At 34.8% G+C, this 20,174-nt stretch overlaps 1 protein-coding gene across 2 annotated transcripts; it reads right to left on the bottom strand.

The window, feature by feature from the left end:
• Positions 1-186: 186 nt before the first annotated feature.
• Positions 187-19,553, bottom strand: LOC141817171 (sister chromatid cohesion protein SCC2). Of its 2 annotated transcripts, XM_074704838.1 has the most exons (28): positions 19,025-19,553; positions 18,814-18,923; positions 15,131-15,258; positions 14,959-15,055; positions 14,623-14,879; positions 11,073-11,180; positions 10,815-10,923; positions 10,371-10,467; positions 10,097-10,283; positions 9,583-10,014; positions 8,991-9,517; positions 8,707-8,914; positions 8,573-8,623; positions 8,335-8,493; positions 8,100-8,267; positions 7,626-7,922; positions 7,393-7,545; positions 5,662-5,831; positions 4,343-4,451; positions 3,733-3,894; positions 3,550-3,654; positions 3,243-3,476; positions 2,994-3,127; positions 2,641-2,904; positions 2,278-2,572; positions 1,777-1,869; positions 1,577-1,702; positions 187-790 (listed from the first exon to the last, which is right to left on the bottom strand). In XM_074704838.1, exons 1-28 carry the CDS (start codon positions 19,258-19,260, stop codon positions 554-556), a joined length of 5,253 nt encoding a protein of 1,750 aa, XP_074560939.1. In that variant the 5' UTR covers positions 19,261-19,553; the 3' UTR covers positions 187-553. The 2 variants fall into 2 exon arrangements, with proteins under 2 accessions (XP_074560939.1, XP_074560940.1); XM_074704839.1 differs by lacking the exons at positions 187-790; positions 1,577-1,702; positions 1,777-1,869 and having other exon boundaries at positions 2,407-2,561.
• Between the last annotated feature and the right edge of the window lie 621 nt (positions 19,554-20,174).

Raw genomic sequence — 20,174 nt, 5'->3', positions numbered from 1 at the left:
TTTAATTAGTATGTCTTTATTAAAATATTAATAGAAGAAAAAAGTTAATTGTATTTGTAAATCGTTGTTCACTTCTACAACTTCTCTCTTCTAACGATCCAAAAGAAACTTCCGCTGACACTAACAAAAAACATTATCGACAGTTGCGTATATAAAAAACATCCAAAAAGGCGAGATACGAACCAGTTACAGTGGGGAAGCCCTTTAAACATTTCACTAAAAAGGTGAGATACAATTTACACTGAACCAACCAAATGGCTTGTCAATGTTTTGGCACCAAGACTTGGTTGAAAAAATTGAAATTTTCACTCCTTTGTAGCTGGAGCACATATCTACAGCCCTATGACAGCGCAGATTGGAGAGGAGAAAACAAAAATAAAGCAACAAAAATAAAGAAGGAATTACAAAATGGGGGCACGCGCTGGAATCTGGAATCCGCTCCAGTTTGTAACCAGACCAAGCCTTGTTGATTGCTATTTACTTGTATCCTCTCCTCCACAACCGCCAAATTAATATAATGTACAAAAACAAAGCTACAGTCTGCTGTTAATGGCTACACCTGCAACCGCTGTCTGGTTATCCTAACGCCGTTACTCTGGTTATTGAAATTAAGCATGCGTGGTCCGCCAGTCCAGTCTTCATCATCATCTTCAACGTCATCTTGGTTGGTTCTTCTCTGGTTAGCAGCTTTTCCACCTTTTGAGCTTCTTGGAGTGGGCCGCTTCTTCTTGATACTAGCAGAGTATATGGAATAGTCTATGGTGTCTTCTCTCAAAGCCACCTTGAAGTCCTATGTCATGCACATCGAATTTATGAGAGTCACCATAGAACAAAAATTGAGCAGGTAAAAGAAATAGTACAGAAATTTTCAGACGGGAAAATATTAGATGGGAACAGAGAGAAACCACTAAGAGAGGAAATCACTATGTCAGGCAACATGATCCTCAAACTGCTTCTTAGGGATCAATATATAAACCAGGAATTTCTTAAACTAGCAGAATTTATCAAGCAATTCAAGGGCCCAAAGCAAAATTAGAAATGAAAAAGATCATGTTACTATCAAAAGGTATCATCTTTTAGTCGGTGATGCTAAAAACCAAGGGAATAGTTCTATTGCAAATTGAATAGTAGACCAGCCTCAAGAAGCAACATCACAAACCAAGTACCAGCATAGCATAGATGACTACATCATGATATTCACAGGAAAAACAACCATTGTGGAATCATATCCCAGATCTGAGCAAATAGGCTGAAAGAGTTTAAAACAGACCCTATTCAAGTAAGCTCATATGCTGATAGAGTTTAGTTATAACAAAAAAGAATGCCATGTCATGTTGTGAATACCATCGCCGAGCTTCAAATAAAAACAAAAACTAGTATCAAAATATATAGTGACACTCCAAAACTACAAAAGTTGAGCACGGTAGAGCATATTTATGGCCATCAAATTGAAAACTAAAAGATTACTTTGCTGGAGAATCTTTGCCAAACCAATGGAGGTATCACAGACAAAAAAAGATAAGAAATAATAAAAAGCAAGTGCAGAATACTTTTCGGGTTCACAATGAAGCAGTACCTGATACTTTTGAATCATAGCTTGATAGGAGGTTGGCAGACTATGCTGGGTGTCACCAGCACTGAAAGGAACATTTTGCCTAGAAATTGTCTCTCCAGGCTTTGGAGGTTCCTTTAAAGAAAATGCCTACAGAAAGAAAATCAAATGTGTAATTGATTTGCATGAAAGATCTTAACAAAATTATGAATAAAGAAAGCAACCTGGCATCGAGCATCATTCAGTCCATAGGTAATTTTCAAGTGTCTTTTCAACTTCAAAAGGAGTTGTAGAGCAACTGCCTCATGACAATCCGCCTGTATATGAAAATGGAGCTCAGACATCAAAATATATTACCATAAAGTATGTGGAAGTTGATTGAGAAAAAGTGATCCACCCATGATTAAGATATACAATTGATAAAACTAATCATGTGCTTAAATCAGGATAGACAAAGTGAAAAATAGAAGAGGAAAAAACATGTATAAGGCCATGTAATTGCCAAGAAAGGAGATTCGGTCACAATTTCTGTTAAGAGAAGCAGAGAAAGGCCCAATTTACAAAACATTCTATGAAGAATGTATTATTGTCACTAGTTGTTTGATCATTTGTTATTCAGTATCAACTAACATAGCTTAGTGGGAAAAAAATATATGCCACCAACTGAAAATATTTGCAAAACAATGACTTGAATACTGTATACGAATTTCAACAAATGCCACAACCTGAATCTTGTGAGTGTCCTCTTCTGAAATTGCATGTGAGTTTGACATCTTGTCCTCCATCTCCAAACTGTGCTGAGGTATCTTTTGCCAACAAGAATTAGCATTCAGATCAAGATTTTCATTAGTCGTTGCATTCTTGACTGAGTTCTGGTGCTGCAAGAAAGAACTCCAGGCTTTCATGTTTGCTTCCAGTGCACCTGCCCTAACTTGTATTATTCTATTTATATCATAGATCAAGTAAAGGGGCTCATCAGGACATGTGAATGGGAGAGATGCAAGAATCTCTGTACAATACCTGCAAAATAGTCAAATCAGAGCCCAAAAGTAAAAAAAGAAAAGGTCAAATGATAAATAGTCACTTACACAAGAAAGCTAATTGGTAAATAATTCCCACTGCCAGTCTCAAATTTCTTCACTATTGAGTGAATAAACTTGTTCCTTGATATACGATTTCCTCGAATAAGCCTGTATATTCGAGATATACCTGGCCTGACATATGTTATTGGGTTCCTATCAAACTTGCCTTTTTCTCCTGAGATTAAATTATGAGTATTTGCTATGCATTGAACAAATTTAAATGACATCTGAAGGCCATCACCCAAACGACTTTCAAAGAAAGAAGGGTACCTACAAATATGTCATATTACTTATCAAATTCCTCGCTATTCCAATGTGATCAATAATTTAAAATCTAAAAAACATAAAGGCTTACATACTTTTCATTCATGTTCATAAGCAAGTGATGAGCCACTTTTGAATTTACTTCTAGGGGATCAATTTCAAGTGCTATGAGGCATGGGACACACGTAATAGGATGCACCAGACCTTGACGTAGAACAACTTCCAGAATCTGTAACATAAACATAAAGGCAATGACCAGCGAAAATTTAATCAGGCAAATATAACAAACAAGAAAAAGGCATTTCCAACATGAACATAGATGTTGAGAAAATAAGAGTTCTCACCTTGAGAGCTGTCTGACGAATTTGATCATCAACATCCAAGCAAATTTCAAGAATGTTGTTCCAGTAAAGTTGAATGATTCCTCCGCAAATATTAGTATCACCTGCACCTGCAGCTACAGGCACTGCATTTCTAGAACCTTCAAAATGTGGAATTTCATTGTTGTTCCCAGTATCTGAACTGAATTTGGTTTCCGCATCAAGAAGATATTCATATAGGTTTTGCAGTGCTTGTGTCTGGAAAAAGAAGTCTCATCAAAGAAAGTGACCAAGACAGAGGAGTGTGCAAAGAGGAGTAAGGGAGCCATACCTTCAGCCTGGGATCAACAGTAGTGTCCAATGATGCCCTCAATATTTTCCCAACATCATTTTCCAACATATACTCAGGCCTGGCAATCAATACATTTCCCAGTGCCTGCCCAGAAATAATTTATGAATCCACAAGATACAAAGCATAATGTATAAACAAGAACTACCTGACAAGGTCACTTGCCTGTAAAGCTCGAACCTTTAATACAATGTCCTCCATAGCAAGATATTTTTTAAGCGACAAGAGACTCTTGTGAATATGAATATGTTGGGTATCCATTCTAAATTCTAGATCACTGCTGTACCTTAGAAGCAACCCAAGGCAGAAAAGTGAACGAACCAATGCCTAAACATCACATACAAATAGATTATAAATTTCATACAACCAACAGAATTAATTTATAGAAAAATTCAATTTCACTGAGAAAACAAACGAACAAATGGCCGAAATTAATATAAAAGAAATATTAATATCAACTGACATTGATCTCATATCATTTTCCTTTCTCATGGCTTGTCTTGACAAGATTTCAATTACATTTTTGATTGGAGATGTCTCTAAACATACTGCCACTAAAAATTTGTCATTTCAGATAAAATACCTGAAATGGGCAATTTCAACTATCATATGTAATTCAGTTATTCATTTTTAATCAATTAGCTAGCATCACTATATGAAGAAACTTGAATACCAAAAATGCAACAGAACACAAGAGAGAAAGAATCTTAGAAGCAGGAAAAAAATAGTGGTACACATATAGTAAGCCAAGAATATTTGATCGTAGATATAATACCTGTGTGTTATCTGAACTGGAATCTTGCAAACGCTTGAAGAAGATGAGAATCAAATATTCAACCACATTTGCACCTTTGCCTGCAATTTTGCTAAGCGAACAAAGGCACCTAAATGGTAAAAAAGTGAAAAGGACCACTTAGTACAAGAACTAATTGATGCATCCAAAACAAGGGCAAGAAACAAAGACAGGTAAACAAGCCAGATCAACAAAGTTGAATCAAGCAAGAATATGGCTAAAAAATAAAAAACAATCCATTAATGAAAAAAAAAATCAAATGACGTGATTCATTATGTGCAGGTTGCACTATTGCAAGAGGAGCTGGCCACCCAAAAAAATGGTGTTTACATGTCAAAATTTTCTACATCTCAGTCAATCCACATTTCCATTTGCCCCAGTTACCCCATTGCATCCTCTTTCTACAACAATGACATGTTGTATGTCCAAACAACTCGAGCTCAACTATAAGAATTTATCCCTCCATTGGTTACATGCAAGTTCATATGCACAATACCCATGTGTTAGATAGGGGCAGTAATTTACATCATGTCATAAAGTCTAAAGATTAATTTATCTATTAAGAATTAGGTTATATGACAAAAAATTATTTAAGTCTTTTAGAATAAATTCTTTGTGATCAGCATACCTTGGATCAAGACGAATTATATATTTAAAAATAAATTAATTATACTCTCTTAAAGATTAAAAGTTATACAATATAAAAATTATTAAAGTTTTAATAAAAATTAATTTTCTTTGCAATTGGCACAATTTGTATCACTTTTTTATATATTTAGGTTGTGTCATATCATTTTCAGCTTTTGTCTATATTAATTGTATTTTGGATCATGTCGAGTCATGCCATGTTATTGGGTTATATCCAATATTATCAGCCTTAGTATTAAATAAGTTGTCTTTTATTACTATATTCTCTACCCTGATAAAATTTACTTGAATTGGTGATTTCAAATTAGATTCAACATCAACAGCCAGGACAATAAAAACTCAGTCAAATAAACCTATAAGCAGGAAACATGGTTCAACGAATTATAAGTTAAGCTTCACAATACAACTTCCGAGATTTACACATCAGGAAAAAAAACAAATAAGCCAAATAAAGTAAATGAATAGAGTTCAGCATTAACTGCATGGCATATATACAGGTAGGTCTTTTACCAAAAGGGTTATTATGCAAATATGATGTCACATTATAGTATAGATATGCAAGGAAGAGATACATCTACTTGAGCTGTTGAGCATTAAAAGGAAATAACAATTTATGGGTAACAATCAAATATAGGAAGTAAGATAAAACCCACTTGATACAAGCATGAACAACTGTCAGGAAAGAGTGGCGAACAATCATGTGTTTCAGGTCCTGCTCAAGTTCCTCGATAACACTCTGTGATGGCTTCCGAAGCAAGGGAAGGACAGCATTGACTATGAATAGTATACTCTCAAGAAGCTGTGAGGCTGCTTTATTCTCAACCTATAGATATCGAGAAGTGAGATCAGCTAGAGAATCTACATGTCAACTTTATATTGAGAAAAAAATCAAACAAAAAAATTCTAAGGTTGGGATTGGAGAAATTAAATGCATATGGTCATAAGAAATTAAACTTAGTCATGATCCTCTGAATATATTTCAAGAAGATACTGTCAGCATTAAGAATTTTTTTTGCCATTTTATGGTGTCAGACAAACATAAAAGGTCTTTTTTGAGAAACTGGCACAAAACTACAAGTTAATACATATGTTACACAGGATAAAGGTGAGATTGATGCCCAAGACATCGATAACAAATTTTAAGCCTTTACCAACTAAGCAACCTAGTAACTTCAATAGCCACAAAAAGGTTTTCACTTTGGAACAATGAAATATCATACAAATATAGTTTCATAGTTTACACAAATTTCCATAAAAAGTCCTTTTCTTAGGTCAAGATGCACCATCTGCCATCAATAATTTTCACATTTGAGATAGAGCTATTTTTTGCTCATTCACTATGTGATAGGTCTATTGGTCAAAGGGTTATATTCAAAGTAACTTAATTTTTACATGCAGCAAGCCCACAAGTTCACCACCAAAGACTCGTACTACTGTTTCTCGCTGACAAACTAACTACAATCAGTTTAGAAAAAATTCCACAGATGGCCCATCCCATCACCTAGACTGGTCCCAATCACCTTCAGAGAAAATGAACACTTTAATTCTACTGTCACAGGATTAGAAGTCCACTTAACCCAAACGTTAATGGATCCCCCACCCCACCAATGTATAGGGGCTAAAGGAGTGAGTCAACTGATGGAAGTACAACCACATAGACACGAATTTTGCTGGTAAAATTAGGTTTAGCCTACATATTATGAAAAAATTGACAACTAAAAGAATGGATCATTAACTTAAAAATATAGACTAGGATTAAGATTCAACATGCAAATTAAAAGTAACCTGTCCAGCTGATACATGACAACTGTGACTAAATAAACAGTAGATTAGAAAATATACTAAGATATAATATATGATACTCAAATTAAAAAGTGACCAACTTCTAAAACGGATACACCAAAACGGATCAAATCAAAAGCTAAACTGACAATAAAATCAGTCTACACATCCAAGGAAATAAGAATCAACATGTCTCAGGTATCCCATGTCTTCATAAACAATGTTTTTTCAGCAATATTTCTTTTAAGGAATGCTAAATATAGAGTACTTGACTTTAGAAAGATTGCAAAAGACAGACATAACTTTGCAATATTCCATCTTTATCAGGGATAACTAAGATAACAAGGCACAAGCCTTTGTATAGGAGAAATGAAGCAAGAAGAGTGCACATCCTCCCAAGGAAATAAAAAATCACATAGATGACAAAGTAAACAAGTAAACAAGCCGTGAATATCTTGGAGAAATAGAATAGCCAATCTAACACAAACTAATAATGTAAGATTTGATAAAACATATTACCCATAAACCACTGAGCACAACAGTCAACTGAATAATTAATCTTAGCCAATACCTAATAAAGTTGTTAAAGATAAAATCAGTACCTGATTCTTAAGATATGGTTGAAGTGTTGTAACAAATTGAGATTGATCTGTAGATGGCACACAAAGTGCTGGGTTTACAACACAAAACGAGTGCAAAGCAAGCACATATGGTAGTGCACCGACCTCCTCTTTATCACTAGTCTCCTCTTCTACCTGAATGGTTTTACATCAGGTATGGAACGCTATGACTAAACATTTACCAATACTAAGCTTATAGAATAATGGAAATGTACCTGCAAGATTCTTTCTAACAGACGTTTACAAATCAGCTCACATCGTTTACGGACAGATGCTAAAGAAGCATTAATTCCAGTAGCTTTAGCCGATTGTGGGAGAAAATCAAGGGTCAGATTACGCCTTATAATTGTAACAAGATGATGATTATTAGGCATATTTCTCAGCATATCAACAATCTGCTCGGTCTTCTTAGCTATGTCCAGTGGTACACAGCTACCGTCAGCTATCAAGTGCTTCTGACTTCCTGTTGGCTCCTCAAACCAAAGTTCATAGAATGTTTTGCAAACTATGTCCTGTTATAACCCCACTAGGCAATCAACATCAATTCTTTACAAATTAATATATTAAAATTTCAAATTATACACAGACAAAACATGGTCATTTTGAATTTTTCAAACAGGAAGTCACAATTAGATGGAGCAAACTACTGTAAAATCAAACATGACAAGCCAAATCCCCATTAATGGTACCTGTACACTTGATTCCTCATCAGTAACACGAGAAAGTATCACAATAAAAGCTTGTGTCGCTTCAGGAAAGTTAGACTGAGAGATACACAAATCACGGATGATCTTAATAGCACGCTTCCGCACACTAACTCCAGTGTCTTTTATCCGTTCTGCAACTTTTTCATAGTACTGACCAAGCAAAACATAGATTACAATTTGGACGAGCCATTCAAAAATACAAAAGCACCATTTTTACCTTCAACCCAACTTCAGGATGAGAAGCAATATGTCTGCCAACCAATTCAAGAGCAGCTTCCCGAACAGAAATTGCAGAATCACAAAACCGTCCTTCGACAGCAGTTTGGACACGTTCATAACACAAAACCTTAGGATCAGCTTCAACAATAGCACTGACCTAAGGCAGAATAAAGAACATCACAACCGTAATATAAACAAATTAATTTCATTATTTCTATGTTGAAGGAAATCCTTACTGCTCTCAATGCCTTGGCTCGTAAAACTGGAGAGTTCTCCCTCAAGCTTACCTAAGAATAAAATTTTTATTGTGATCCATTAAAATTGACAGTAGCATAGAATAAAGATGAAATGAATAAAATAAACGAGTTACCAGAAGCAAATAGAGAATTTTGTCGAATCCCCGGGTGAAAGAAACATTTTGCCCAAGTGCTAAGCATATTCTTTTAGCCCCATCTCTTGATAAAAATAAAGAACCAGTAGAATCACGCAAAATGGCTCTAGACTTTAGTCTAGCAAGATGGTAAGCAACATTTTCTCGAGATTGAGAGTCATCCTTGTACCACAAGCACAGATGGAACCTGCAAATTATTGGTAGTTTATCCACGTATTTAAAACTGAAACAAATCTAAATGGATAAAGTGAATGGTATCAAACCAGCGAGTAAACAGATTCACATCATCTTCTGAGCCATTTTGTTGCATATAATTCAAAAGAATTTGTTGGATGACTTCTGATCCAGTGACCGAGTCTGTATCTACAGAAGTAGTGCTTGCCAAACCAGTGTTTTGTTTAGCATGATCCTTGTTCTGCATCTTGCAATATGAATGCAAAGCAATGAGCTGCTTCTTGCAAAGACAAATGTGACAAGCCCAGTCTCGAAGCAACATCTCTTGTCCAGCAATTCCCAAGCAATCAGAATGAAAACATCTCTTACAGATATGACAGATGATGTTTGCACCCCTCCCTTTTAAGCAAACAGAGCATGCATCATTTTTGCCATTAAAGACAGATTCATTTCGATCAACTAGCTGTTGTAGAATCCAAAATCTATCCCCGCTGCTAGTCACAGCATCACGTTTCAGCTTTGCTGCAATAGCTCCCAGAAAGTCAACAGCCATGCAACGTGCTGAAATGTCTTTGCATTTCAAACCGGCATTCTCGAGCAGCAAGACACACAGAACCTGCAAGGCCAAAATTTTAATAAGATCTAAATGCAAAGAGCATACTTTCTAGTGAAGTTCATCACCTCCAATAATGAAGCAGAAGCAGGATACTCAGGTAAGTTCAATGTTGTAAGTAGATCCATGACTAGATTCTCTAAGATTATCTTTGATTCTGAGGCATCCTGAGATTTTCCATTAGTTAGTCTCTGAAGAAAACTGGTCCAGAAAAGACAGCAGGTTTTGGTTGCATCTTCATAACATTTAGCTGGGGTACTTGAATCAGATGAAGTATCGAGAATCACATTCCAGTTTGATGATGACTTCAAACTCACTGGAAGGTTGCTACTAAATTGTACCATTTGAATCAACAAAGCTGTTATCATCTGAATCTGCTTTTGCTCTTCATCTGGTAGAAGATATGTTCTAATGGCCCGCTTAGAGAATTGTAACTTACGAAGAAGCTGTAGTGTTTCATCTATCAAAAAACTCCGGTGTTGTGTGTATGACGCATACACCTAAGTAAATATAAGACCATAATTAACAATTAAACATACAAAAATTATATAATCAAACTGACAAATTTATCTAGCAGATTACCCCAGAAATCAAATTAATACACTTTAGTTGCAAAAGTTGGACGTTCTCTGCCAAAAAGGTTGAAAAACTAGTCTTGACCAGCTGTAGAATACAACTATCTGATAGCCGCTCCACAGACAAGAGATCTTTGAGAAATCCTAGAATGGTGCAAAGTTTTTGAAGGACAGACTGCACTGGAGTAGAAATTCTGGCATATTCAAGAAATGCAGATGTATCAAACATCTAAACACACGAAATAACGGAAAAGAAATTTGATAAGTGACCAGAGCATTACTTGCTCCCTGCAGACTTTCTCATATTAAAACTCCTACTATATCGCCTTCTTTTGGCTGATGAATTATTATTTATATCATCATCGTCAGCGTCCTCGCCTAAATGCATAGGGGAAGTAACAGACAGTAAGCATATTAACACAGAAATAACTTCCAGATGTGATATAGAACAGATCATTCAAATTGCTGTTTGTGAATTAAAAAGTAGCGCCACATGCTATGAGCTATAGTTTTGCACGACAAGGATACATCAGGTGCCAACCAATTACTTAAGTGTGAGCAGCTTATACAAAGATGAAAAAAGGGCATCAGGTTCAAGTCATTTGGAAATTCAGTATCAAGATGTACATACAAGAGGAATTTGGATGTCACAAATGAGGTCACACAGCATCATCAGATGTTCCAATCAAAATTTGGTATGAACTATTCAGTTCTGAAAATATTACCATCAAAGGAATCATTATCACTTGGTTTGGCAAGATTTTGCAGAGGATTGCATGCAGCTATGATTTCCATGATTTGATGTCTTGAGAAATCAAGAATTCTTTCAATCACCTGACATGATTAAATGTGAAACAATTCACTGAGGCATCAATAATCGCATTTTTAAACAAATTCATCAGCAACAACTCTTAATAATAGAGTATGACAAATTAGTTTATTACATCAGTATGCCATTAATGTCATAAAAAATTAATACATACTTCTTCTCTATATAACTGCTTTGGCATATCTTGGTGGGCCATAATTGCCAGTGCTGCATGTGAAGACTCGAGAGCACATAGGACAAGATTTGCAGCATCAACATCAGGCTGAAAATTGTACACATACATAATAAGCATTGAATTAGCATGTGAAGTTAACAATTTTTTTTTAAGTATCATGCTAAAAGAAAAGGTAATAATGAAGAATTCAAAAGACATTTATTGATGATTAACAGTTCATATTATTGCTTTCCTTGTAACTGGCAATGAATAAGTTATTTATCTGTAGCAATATAATAGAACGCTATCTGAAATTTATATATCCTTTTCATTGGCCATCCATCTTTATGCGCTATCCATTTGGATTATTGGCATGATATAATTTTTGTGTCCTGAAGAACAACTGTATAAGCTGTTTATTTGAAAAGATAACTGGAATCTCACACAAAAATTCTTTAAGGAAACTCAAATTCGACAACCATACTTCGTGGCTAAAATGTGGAACAGGAAGGAAACAGCATATATACAAAACATTAGAGTAGGAGATATGAGAATGATAAGAAGGATGTATAGGATTGCAAGAAAAGTTAAAATAAAAATGTTTCTCTAGAGAAATTCGGTCCAGTTACAAATAATTAAAAACAGAGAAATACAATGAAATGGCACGGAGAATGACAGCAAATTAATTCTGTAATACAAGTCAAACCAATTAAGGTTGAGATGTGAAGGATAGTGGAAGACCAAAGGCAATTCTACTTATAGCATCATGATTTGAAATCTTATGCAATGTCAAATAATACCATCGATACATATCACATCTCATATTTTAAGTACAACATAATGTCAAAATTGTACCAATTCAAATGTCACAAAAGTTTGAACTTAGTCTTATAGTTGTGTTTGTTTTTCCTTTATCTACTTCCTCTTTCCCTTCCAATTTGCCATCGGCACCATATTTTGGAACACAGTACAGAAATAGTATCATTTCAATGAAAGTTCGTAACCTGTGCACAGCTCAAGATTTTGAACTTGTTTAGCACAACTAAATGTGATAAAATGATGTAAATGATTCTTTAAAAAATGAAATTTGATAGTAACATGTTCTTATATAGAGTTCAATGGTTGGATAAGTGGATAGTAGATCACAGATAATTGAGACTCACACTTTGATTATCATTGTTATAATGTGGTAGAACTGTTTTGTATTTTGAAATAGCATAAAGAGTGAAATTATCATAACTATTCCAAGCTCATAATTGTGTAAATTCAATTGAACTGAGGAAATTAACAGGTCAGATCAAAAATTCAAAATCTAGCAAACAGACATGTTACTATTAGCAGTAAAAGATTTCTAAAGGAATAAGGCTTAGGAAATAATTAAACTTGGTCAACCTTTCGAAAAAATATACAATGAACAAATAATATCAACTAAACTACAGTGTGAAGCATATTAAATCAATCAGACAAATAGACAATTATAATCATCATTCAAGGCTTAGGAAATAATTAAACTTGGTCAACCTTTTGAAAAAATATACAATGAACAAATAATATCAACTAAACTGCAGGGTGATATCAATCAGACAAATAGACAATTATAATCATCATTCCAACCTACTATTTCAACCTACCAATGATCTAGCACCTCTTAGGCAGCTGCAAAAAATTTATAATTGCAACATAAGATAACAACTCCCTTAGCTATATGAACTCCAAAATCATCAATATAGGAGAACAAGACCGAATAGACTTCAATTTACTGGGGATTTTTTGTCTATATATGCACATTAACAAATTTTCTCCTAAAGCAGCATGTAATACCCACATCTAACATTTCACATAACCAAAATAATGGTATGTATGTTTAGTCTACAGCTGAAGCACAAAAGAACAACAATGAATGATTATATCAAAACCCATTCTACTATATCAACCATCAAGCTTTACACATTCCAATCATTAGGCGTTGGCTATATAGATCTAGTTTCTACATTGATCCAAGTAGAATATCATTATCAAACTGCGTTTGTTGCAACAATTTGGTGAAAGGCAATACCACCAGTAATACTAAAAATTAACTAAATTATTTTTTATTACATTGATTAATATTTCTTTGCTATCTTTACATCTGTACCTCTAAGAAAATCAACTAGAATCTAACAGTTGTGTTTGATCAGTTGTACATACCATCTTAGCCTATCTCTCATTTTGTGGGGTGGGGGGAGTTCATCAAACTTTTCAATGCCATTATATAATAAAATGTATTATTTACACAGAAGGTGCTTGATACTTTCCAAAAATTATTATGGAAACTCACAAGAAATGAAAACAGGAAACAGTGCTTTTAGTAGGTACTACAAGCAACATACTATAGTTATTTAACTGATCCTTAATGGCATATAGTGGACTGATGATAAGCCCTATAGTGCATTTGGTTCATAAGAATAGCTAATCTATAAATTCAAATCGAATAAGAATTCCTAAGTTTAGCCACAAAAAAGATATCAGAACACCAATTCTCATAGAATTATGATTCCCTAATCATAAGAAATAAACATTTCTTTATTCTAAAAAAAATCACCACAGAATGTATAATCTTCCTCTATTAAGAATGTGTGGCTCATTCATCCCATACTTATGGCCATGCATAGAATATACCTTGCAACTAATGTCTAGAAACTAACTAATTTTACTACTGTCTGACATATTATTTAACACTGGCAATATGTATTATTACCTTATTGCTTCATTTCTTTACTGAACTAATTGTTATGTTGCAAGTCCATCCCTTGATCAGTTTCTATACTAACAATTCTCAACTGAAAATGGACCAACTAATATTGTTTAGTAATATACCTTGCAACTAATGTCTAGAAACTAACTGCTATTTTCTTACTGTCTAACATGTTTTTTTTAATATACTGGCAATATGTATTATTACCCTTTTGCTTCATTTCTTTACTGAACTAATTTTATGCTGCAAGTACATCCCTTGACCAGTTTCTAGACTAACAATTTCTTAACTGAAAATGGATTAACTTAATTTTTATTGTCTATTAATATACCTTGCAGTTAATGTCTAGAAACTAATTAGTGTTCCTTGACCAGTTTCTAGACTAACAATTCTCAACTGAAAATTGACCAACTAGTTTTTATTGTCTAGCACAATGTTGAAATATACCCCTTAACCAGTTTGTAAACAGTAACAATTCCAGAACTGAAAACCATTTTTGTTGTCTAGTATAATGCTAAAATATATATTTTCTTTATTTCCCTACTTTGCTCATAATCATGCTTCAATGCATGCCCCTTGAAACAAACTCAGCTCCTTGTTGATGCAAGTGGGGAATAAATATGTTTAATATATAGCAATTTACCATGTGATCTTAATTTCATAAGCAAATTGTATATAAAGATATTAAAGCAAAATCCCAGTAAAATAATTAGTTCTGGAAAAAAGAAAGGAGAAAGACATGGAAACAGCCTTCTACACAAGAAGCTAAAAATAACCAACAGAAAAGGTCAAATACGACAGAGAATACACACTTACATTGTCATTGTCATTTCCATCACTGGACACGCCTTGTGCGCATTGTATTTGGCGATCTAAAACACCTAAAAGTCTCACAAGAATGTCAAGTGGAACCAAGTGCAGGACTTTCTTTGAACGAATAGACATGATTTGGTTCACAAGTGTTTTGATCTCAGCAAGAGGCAGAGACTGCTCATCTGCTAATTCTAAATCATCAGGAAATTCTGCCTTGCTACAGAAATCTTCTACCATCTCACAGAAGTTTCCAACAATACCTACAATCAAAAGAAAAAAAAAATGAATTCATGAAGAAACACCACAATAAGATAGATCACAGAAGAAAGGTCATGTAACCTTGTTGGTCAAGAGTATCTGGGCCCACTGTTAATGGAACAGAATCAGTTTCTTTCCTAATCATTTTAGGTTTCCTTGAGGTAACAGAAGGTGGCTCCTGCACATTCATTTTGAGATTCATAAAAACAGCAAAGGAAAGATGTAAATAGCTTACAGAAGATCCTAAACTCACATTGACCAAGTTTTTTTCTGCCCGATCATCACTATCAGTTTCAATAACCCTTTTCAATTTCACAACTTTTTGTTCAATCGGCTTCTTTTCAAGTGTTTGATTAGAACTTCTCCACTCCTGAGAAGGACCTGAGAAGCTTGAACAGCACACTTTACATAATCAAAGAAGTGGAATCGTTGAATAAACATGGGCATAATCACATGAATGATATCTAAAAGCAGTCATCAAATTTTATCAGCGAATAAAATACAAAACAGAACAAAAAAGGTTACACATTTTAAATGTATAAGGCAATGGGACATCTAAATCAGTGAGAAGAAAAGAATTGAGTTATCCATACAGAGCAGTCCAGTGAGTATCCATGAGACAATTTTTTCTAAAGCCACCCTACAAAGAACAAATCTAACAATGAGCTACTGAATTGGACTAAACAGAGAAAATATCAGGCATGCCACTTAGTGCTATCAAAATTCGAATCTCTGTTGCAAAAGTGATTATGCATCACCTAGATCCAATAGGCTGAAGAAGTATAATTAGTTGTAGATCCTAAAGTCAAAGGCATGTAGCAAAAGAACCTGTCACCAAAACCAAATTTTTATATCCCCAATTCAAACAGGGAATATAGATTTCATCAAATTCAAGATGTGCAAGCTAAAGCAGATCATTTTTGGCTCAATTCAAACAGAAAATTCAAAACACGTATGATGCAAACAAATACACCCTTCTAAAATAAGTCGATCCAATAGCATAACTTAGTTCATGGTTTAATTTTTAACACCACTTCTCTCTCATGAGAATGTTGACCAAGGCACTCAACAACATGAGAATGTCTGCTTATGCATGTGAATTATCTTGGTAATATGCTATGAGATTCCAACATAGTTTCAACCTTGAATCAGTCTTGTGCTTTTGGCATTGTCTTCCTACATAATTACCCAAATCTCCCACAAATACAAGTGTAAACTTTGCACCAAGTAAACGAGATCCAAATGGCTATTTCAAAAACAAACTCACAAATATTATCTGTATCATATCGTAGCCCTTCTGAATATTATTGTTGTTTAATTTTGCTTTATAGTTAATGTATTTTAGCATTTAATTATTTTTCCTCACAAAAGACCAGCCATCCAGTACACATTAGTCCAAAGAAATACCATTATACCTTTGCAACAAAAAAAAAAGTTCAACTATATAATTTATTCATAACCATATATATTTGCCAATAACTTACATTGGTAATAATGAATGCAAATATTTCAATACTGTAAAATCAAAAAACTCCAATATACTAGGTGAGGACCTTGAAATCAAATACTCCAATATGAAGGTCAAACTTTGATCCTGAAAGATAAAATTCACACTCACCAAAGATTTGAATAATTTGTTGATAAGTCATTTGGTGAATTGACAAAAGCAAAGGGTCAAGCATACATAGATAACTAACTATTGCCAACCCACTAAGAGTATCATCAGCCCCTAAGATGTCTAGACCCAAAATTGCACCAGCCTATGTTTAGGTAAGAATTTAATTGCTCTCCTGAATACCCAAATAGGTATGAACACAGACCTAGGCATGAACTAGGGTACAATTCTTTGATGTTAAAATTGAAGCCCGTAGTTTTAACAGTCAATTAGTCACATTCTTTGATGTTTTGCTAAAATGGAAGATTATAGGACATGACAAACCAACAAGCGAAAGTTGCCAAAATGAAATTTAGAAGAACTATCACAAAATAATTTTAAAAAATCAGTTTGAGCCAACTCATAAAGATTAGAGAAATCATATAATATTACACACTAGCCTGAATGAGACTTAGACTAAAATATAAATATGTTCTCACCTACATTAAGGATCGAGTGATCAACTATATACCAAATAATTAAATTTGAAATATCTGCTCTTGAGTGTAACAGAATACCAAAGCCAATTTGAGGAATTGCTCGTATAGTGACAATTGGGAAGAACATAGATTGACTATCAATCAACTTTTTTAATGAGCTTAAGCCAGAAATTCAGAAAAGGTCAAAGTGTTTTTGCCTGATTCATAGAATAGGCATGCCGGAAGGGCTGTATAGATTGATACCACTTCCCATGTTCAGACACAAAACTCCATCAACTGAAAACAAACCAACCTATACCACTGTTTAGGTAAACAACCTGCAACCACTGATTTTGGAGTACATACTAGTTCTTATATCATTAAAATAATAAATCAGAAATGTTGAATCCTAAATCTCAACTGACAAATTATAAATCCAATATGTTCGTTGTCACAATAAAAGTCACATAGCATCAAAATGTCAAGTTGAATATAAGCAACTTCACCGAAAGGTGAGGAAGGGTGTGGAGATTAAGACTGGAAAGAATGAATAAGAAGTTGATCCTTTACATGAAAGTTCAGATAGAAGGGAGGAGAGGGGAGGATGGACAAGAGACTTAAGCCTTAATGTTGACAATGCGCTGTAACTATGACCAAACTAATTGACATATCAAAATGCACCAGTAAACTTCAAAGATTGTCTAAGATAGCAGAAATTGTATAAATATGATCTCGGCCAATGCAATTATTTCAATATAACTCAAATTTAACCTCACCCTTAATCATACAGAGTTTGTTGGATGAATCAAACCTCTTTGACAAGTCATATAGAGGTCTCTGCCTCCTACATAATGATGAATTTTGACTGTGACGACTTCCAATATGTGGCTCATATCATACTTTGGTGTAAATATTTTTGTTACACAGTATGGGAGAGACTTCATATACCTATAAACTGCTATCCAGCTCGGCCATCTGAAACGTAACCAAGCTAAAACAAAAATTAGAGCCCCAAACAACAAAGCAAGCCCCTCATGTTCCCATTTGGACCAAACTTGTGAAGGAAATCAAAGATTTAACAATGTTGTCAACCTTAATACACAACTAGATAACAGTAAGGTTCCAACATCGTAAACTGAGTAACTGACCCTTCTCCTAAAAATAAAGAACCTTTATGTGAGTACCAAGACTTGACTCAAGAATAACCCTATGATGACTTGTCCCCAATAATAAACGGTTTGCACACCTCAGATGCATAGCTACTCAACTCAAAAGAGTAAATTAAAGTGAATACACAGAATGGCATGGGTCTGTTGGATCCTCATTTGTTGATTAATAAATATTTTTATAATAATTTTATTAACAGTAGTATGAGTCCATGTAGATTTCAAATTGTTTGCCCTTATGTATATAATTCCATAAATACTAATCAATGACCTTCATGTTTGTTCCACTGACACATATAGCAAGTAAATTGATTCCAACACTTATTTGTCTAAGTAATCAAATAACTTGAACATTAGCCTACTTTTAATCACATGAGCTTTATTAACTAATTAGGAGAAATTCAATCCCCCATCTGTTTTTGGGATTGTGTTTCTTGTCCAAGAGGTGATGCAAATATTTATATTCTGTTTATTTTTATTATTATTACTTTTTATCTTTCTAGCAAACTTAGTTTATTTTTCTTGAATCATATTAAATCATAACGACGACGACGACAGCAGAGCCTTATCCCACTAAGTGGGGTAGGCAATCATATCATATCATCAAATTAATGTAAATCCTATAAGAGACTCCCTCTTGGTGATTCATCATCAGAGCAACAATTCACTTTTCTATCAAAAGAAAAGCATAGATTACCTGGACGAAAGCACCTAAATGCATCGTGATTAAACTTCATAACCTCTTTATAAAGAATAGAATGGTCGTCCGGGTCATCAGTGCGAACGGCTCCATCTTCCTTCAGATTTCTACCCGATAGAAAAAAAATGCACAAAATATAAGCAATTTAAAAACGTGTCTACGCTAAACAAATCCAAGCCGCCAGGAGACCAAGAAATTCGATACTCACAAGTATCCCACATCGCAGTTACTAAGCAGCTCAGCGATCGTTCTAGCGTGCGCGCTAATTTCCGGGAGGTCGCCGGCTCGGGACCCAGCGAGCACGTCGGAGAGGCCGATCTTTTGATCTACAGACCCGAAGCACGGGGGAAGCGAGGGCAGGGATAATGAGGGAGCGATCTCTGAGTGGGTAGTGTTGACCAGGCGGCAGTAGCGCTCGAACCGTAGGTCCTCGTTGAGCTCCATGGGTCAAACGAAGGCCGTCAGGTGGTCAAGGAGGGTCGGGGATCGAATTTGGAGCCGCGGATCGAGGGATTAGGACGGATCCGCGGGGAGCGGTTAGGGTTTCGGCAGGCGAAAACCCTAGAGGTCCGTGAAGGGAGATGGAGCGCGGGCTCGAAGGGGAAAGGGAAGAGGAAGCGGAAGTGTATGGAAGGGGGAGAAGGATTTGGGGAGGGCAGCAGGTGCTCCGAAGGAGCTGGACCCACTTAAATAGAGACAGGGAGCGGGCAACGGCGAAGGAAGTTTTACTATTAAGATCTCGGAGTTCACCAACGGACTTGCGGCTTCCTCCGCAAGGAAGAACGAGAGGCAACACACAAATGTAAATTTACGATTTTTTAAGTATCAAATATAACATAAAAAAATTTAAAAAGTTTTTTTTTTTTGAAACAAATACCTCATGATCTCCAAACCCCACACACACTCTCTTTTAGATTTTTTTTTCTATAATTTTGAAACAAATATATTTAAGGATTCAAATCTAGAGAGCCTAGCCATCGACACACAGAATAAAATTATTATTGTTCTTTTTTTATATGATTTAGATATTTAATTTTTAAAATGATTTATTAGATCTCATAAAAATTTTTGTATAAACAAAGTTAAGAATAATGAAATAGTAGTATACGAGGCAAAGACAAACTTCCACATTAAATGAGATAGCAGTGTATAGAATACACGGATAAAATTAAGTAACGAGAAGCATAGGGCGAGGCTTCCACTTGATAGGTTGGAAGGTGATCACTTACCATTAGGACTGGATCGGTACGGTATATTGAATTTTACATACGATACCGTATACTATACCGAAAATTTTGACATAAAAAAAAATCTATACCGTTACCATACCAAAAATTCGGTATACCGGAATTTCGGTA

Source organism: Curcuma longa, unplaced genomic scaffold (genome assembly GCF_044706935.1).
Source record: "Curcuma longa cultivar G26 ecotype Majalengka, Jawa Barat unplaced genomic scaffold, ITB_CL_G26_1.1 contig_19528, whole genome shotgun sequence".
NCBI lineage: Eukaryota > Viridiplantae > Streptophyta > Magnoliopsida > Zingiberales > Zingiberaceae > Curcuma > Curcuma longa.
Note: the sequence above shows the minus strand (reverse complement) of the source record. Positions and strands in the feature narration are given on the sequence as shown.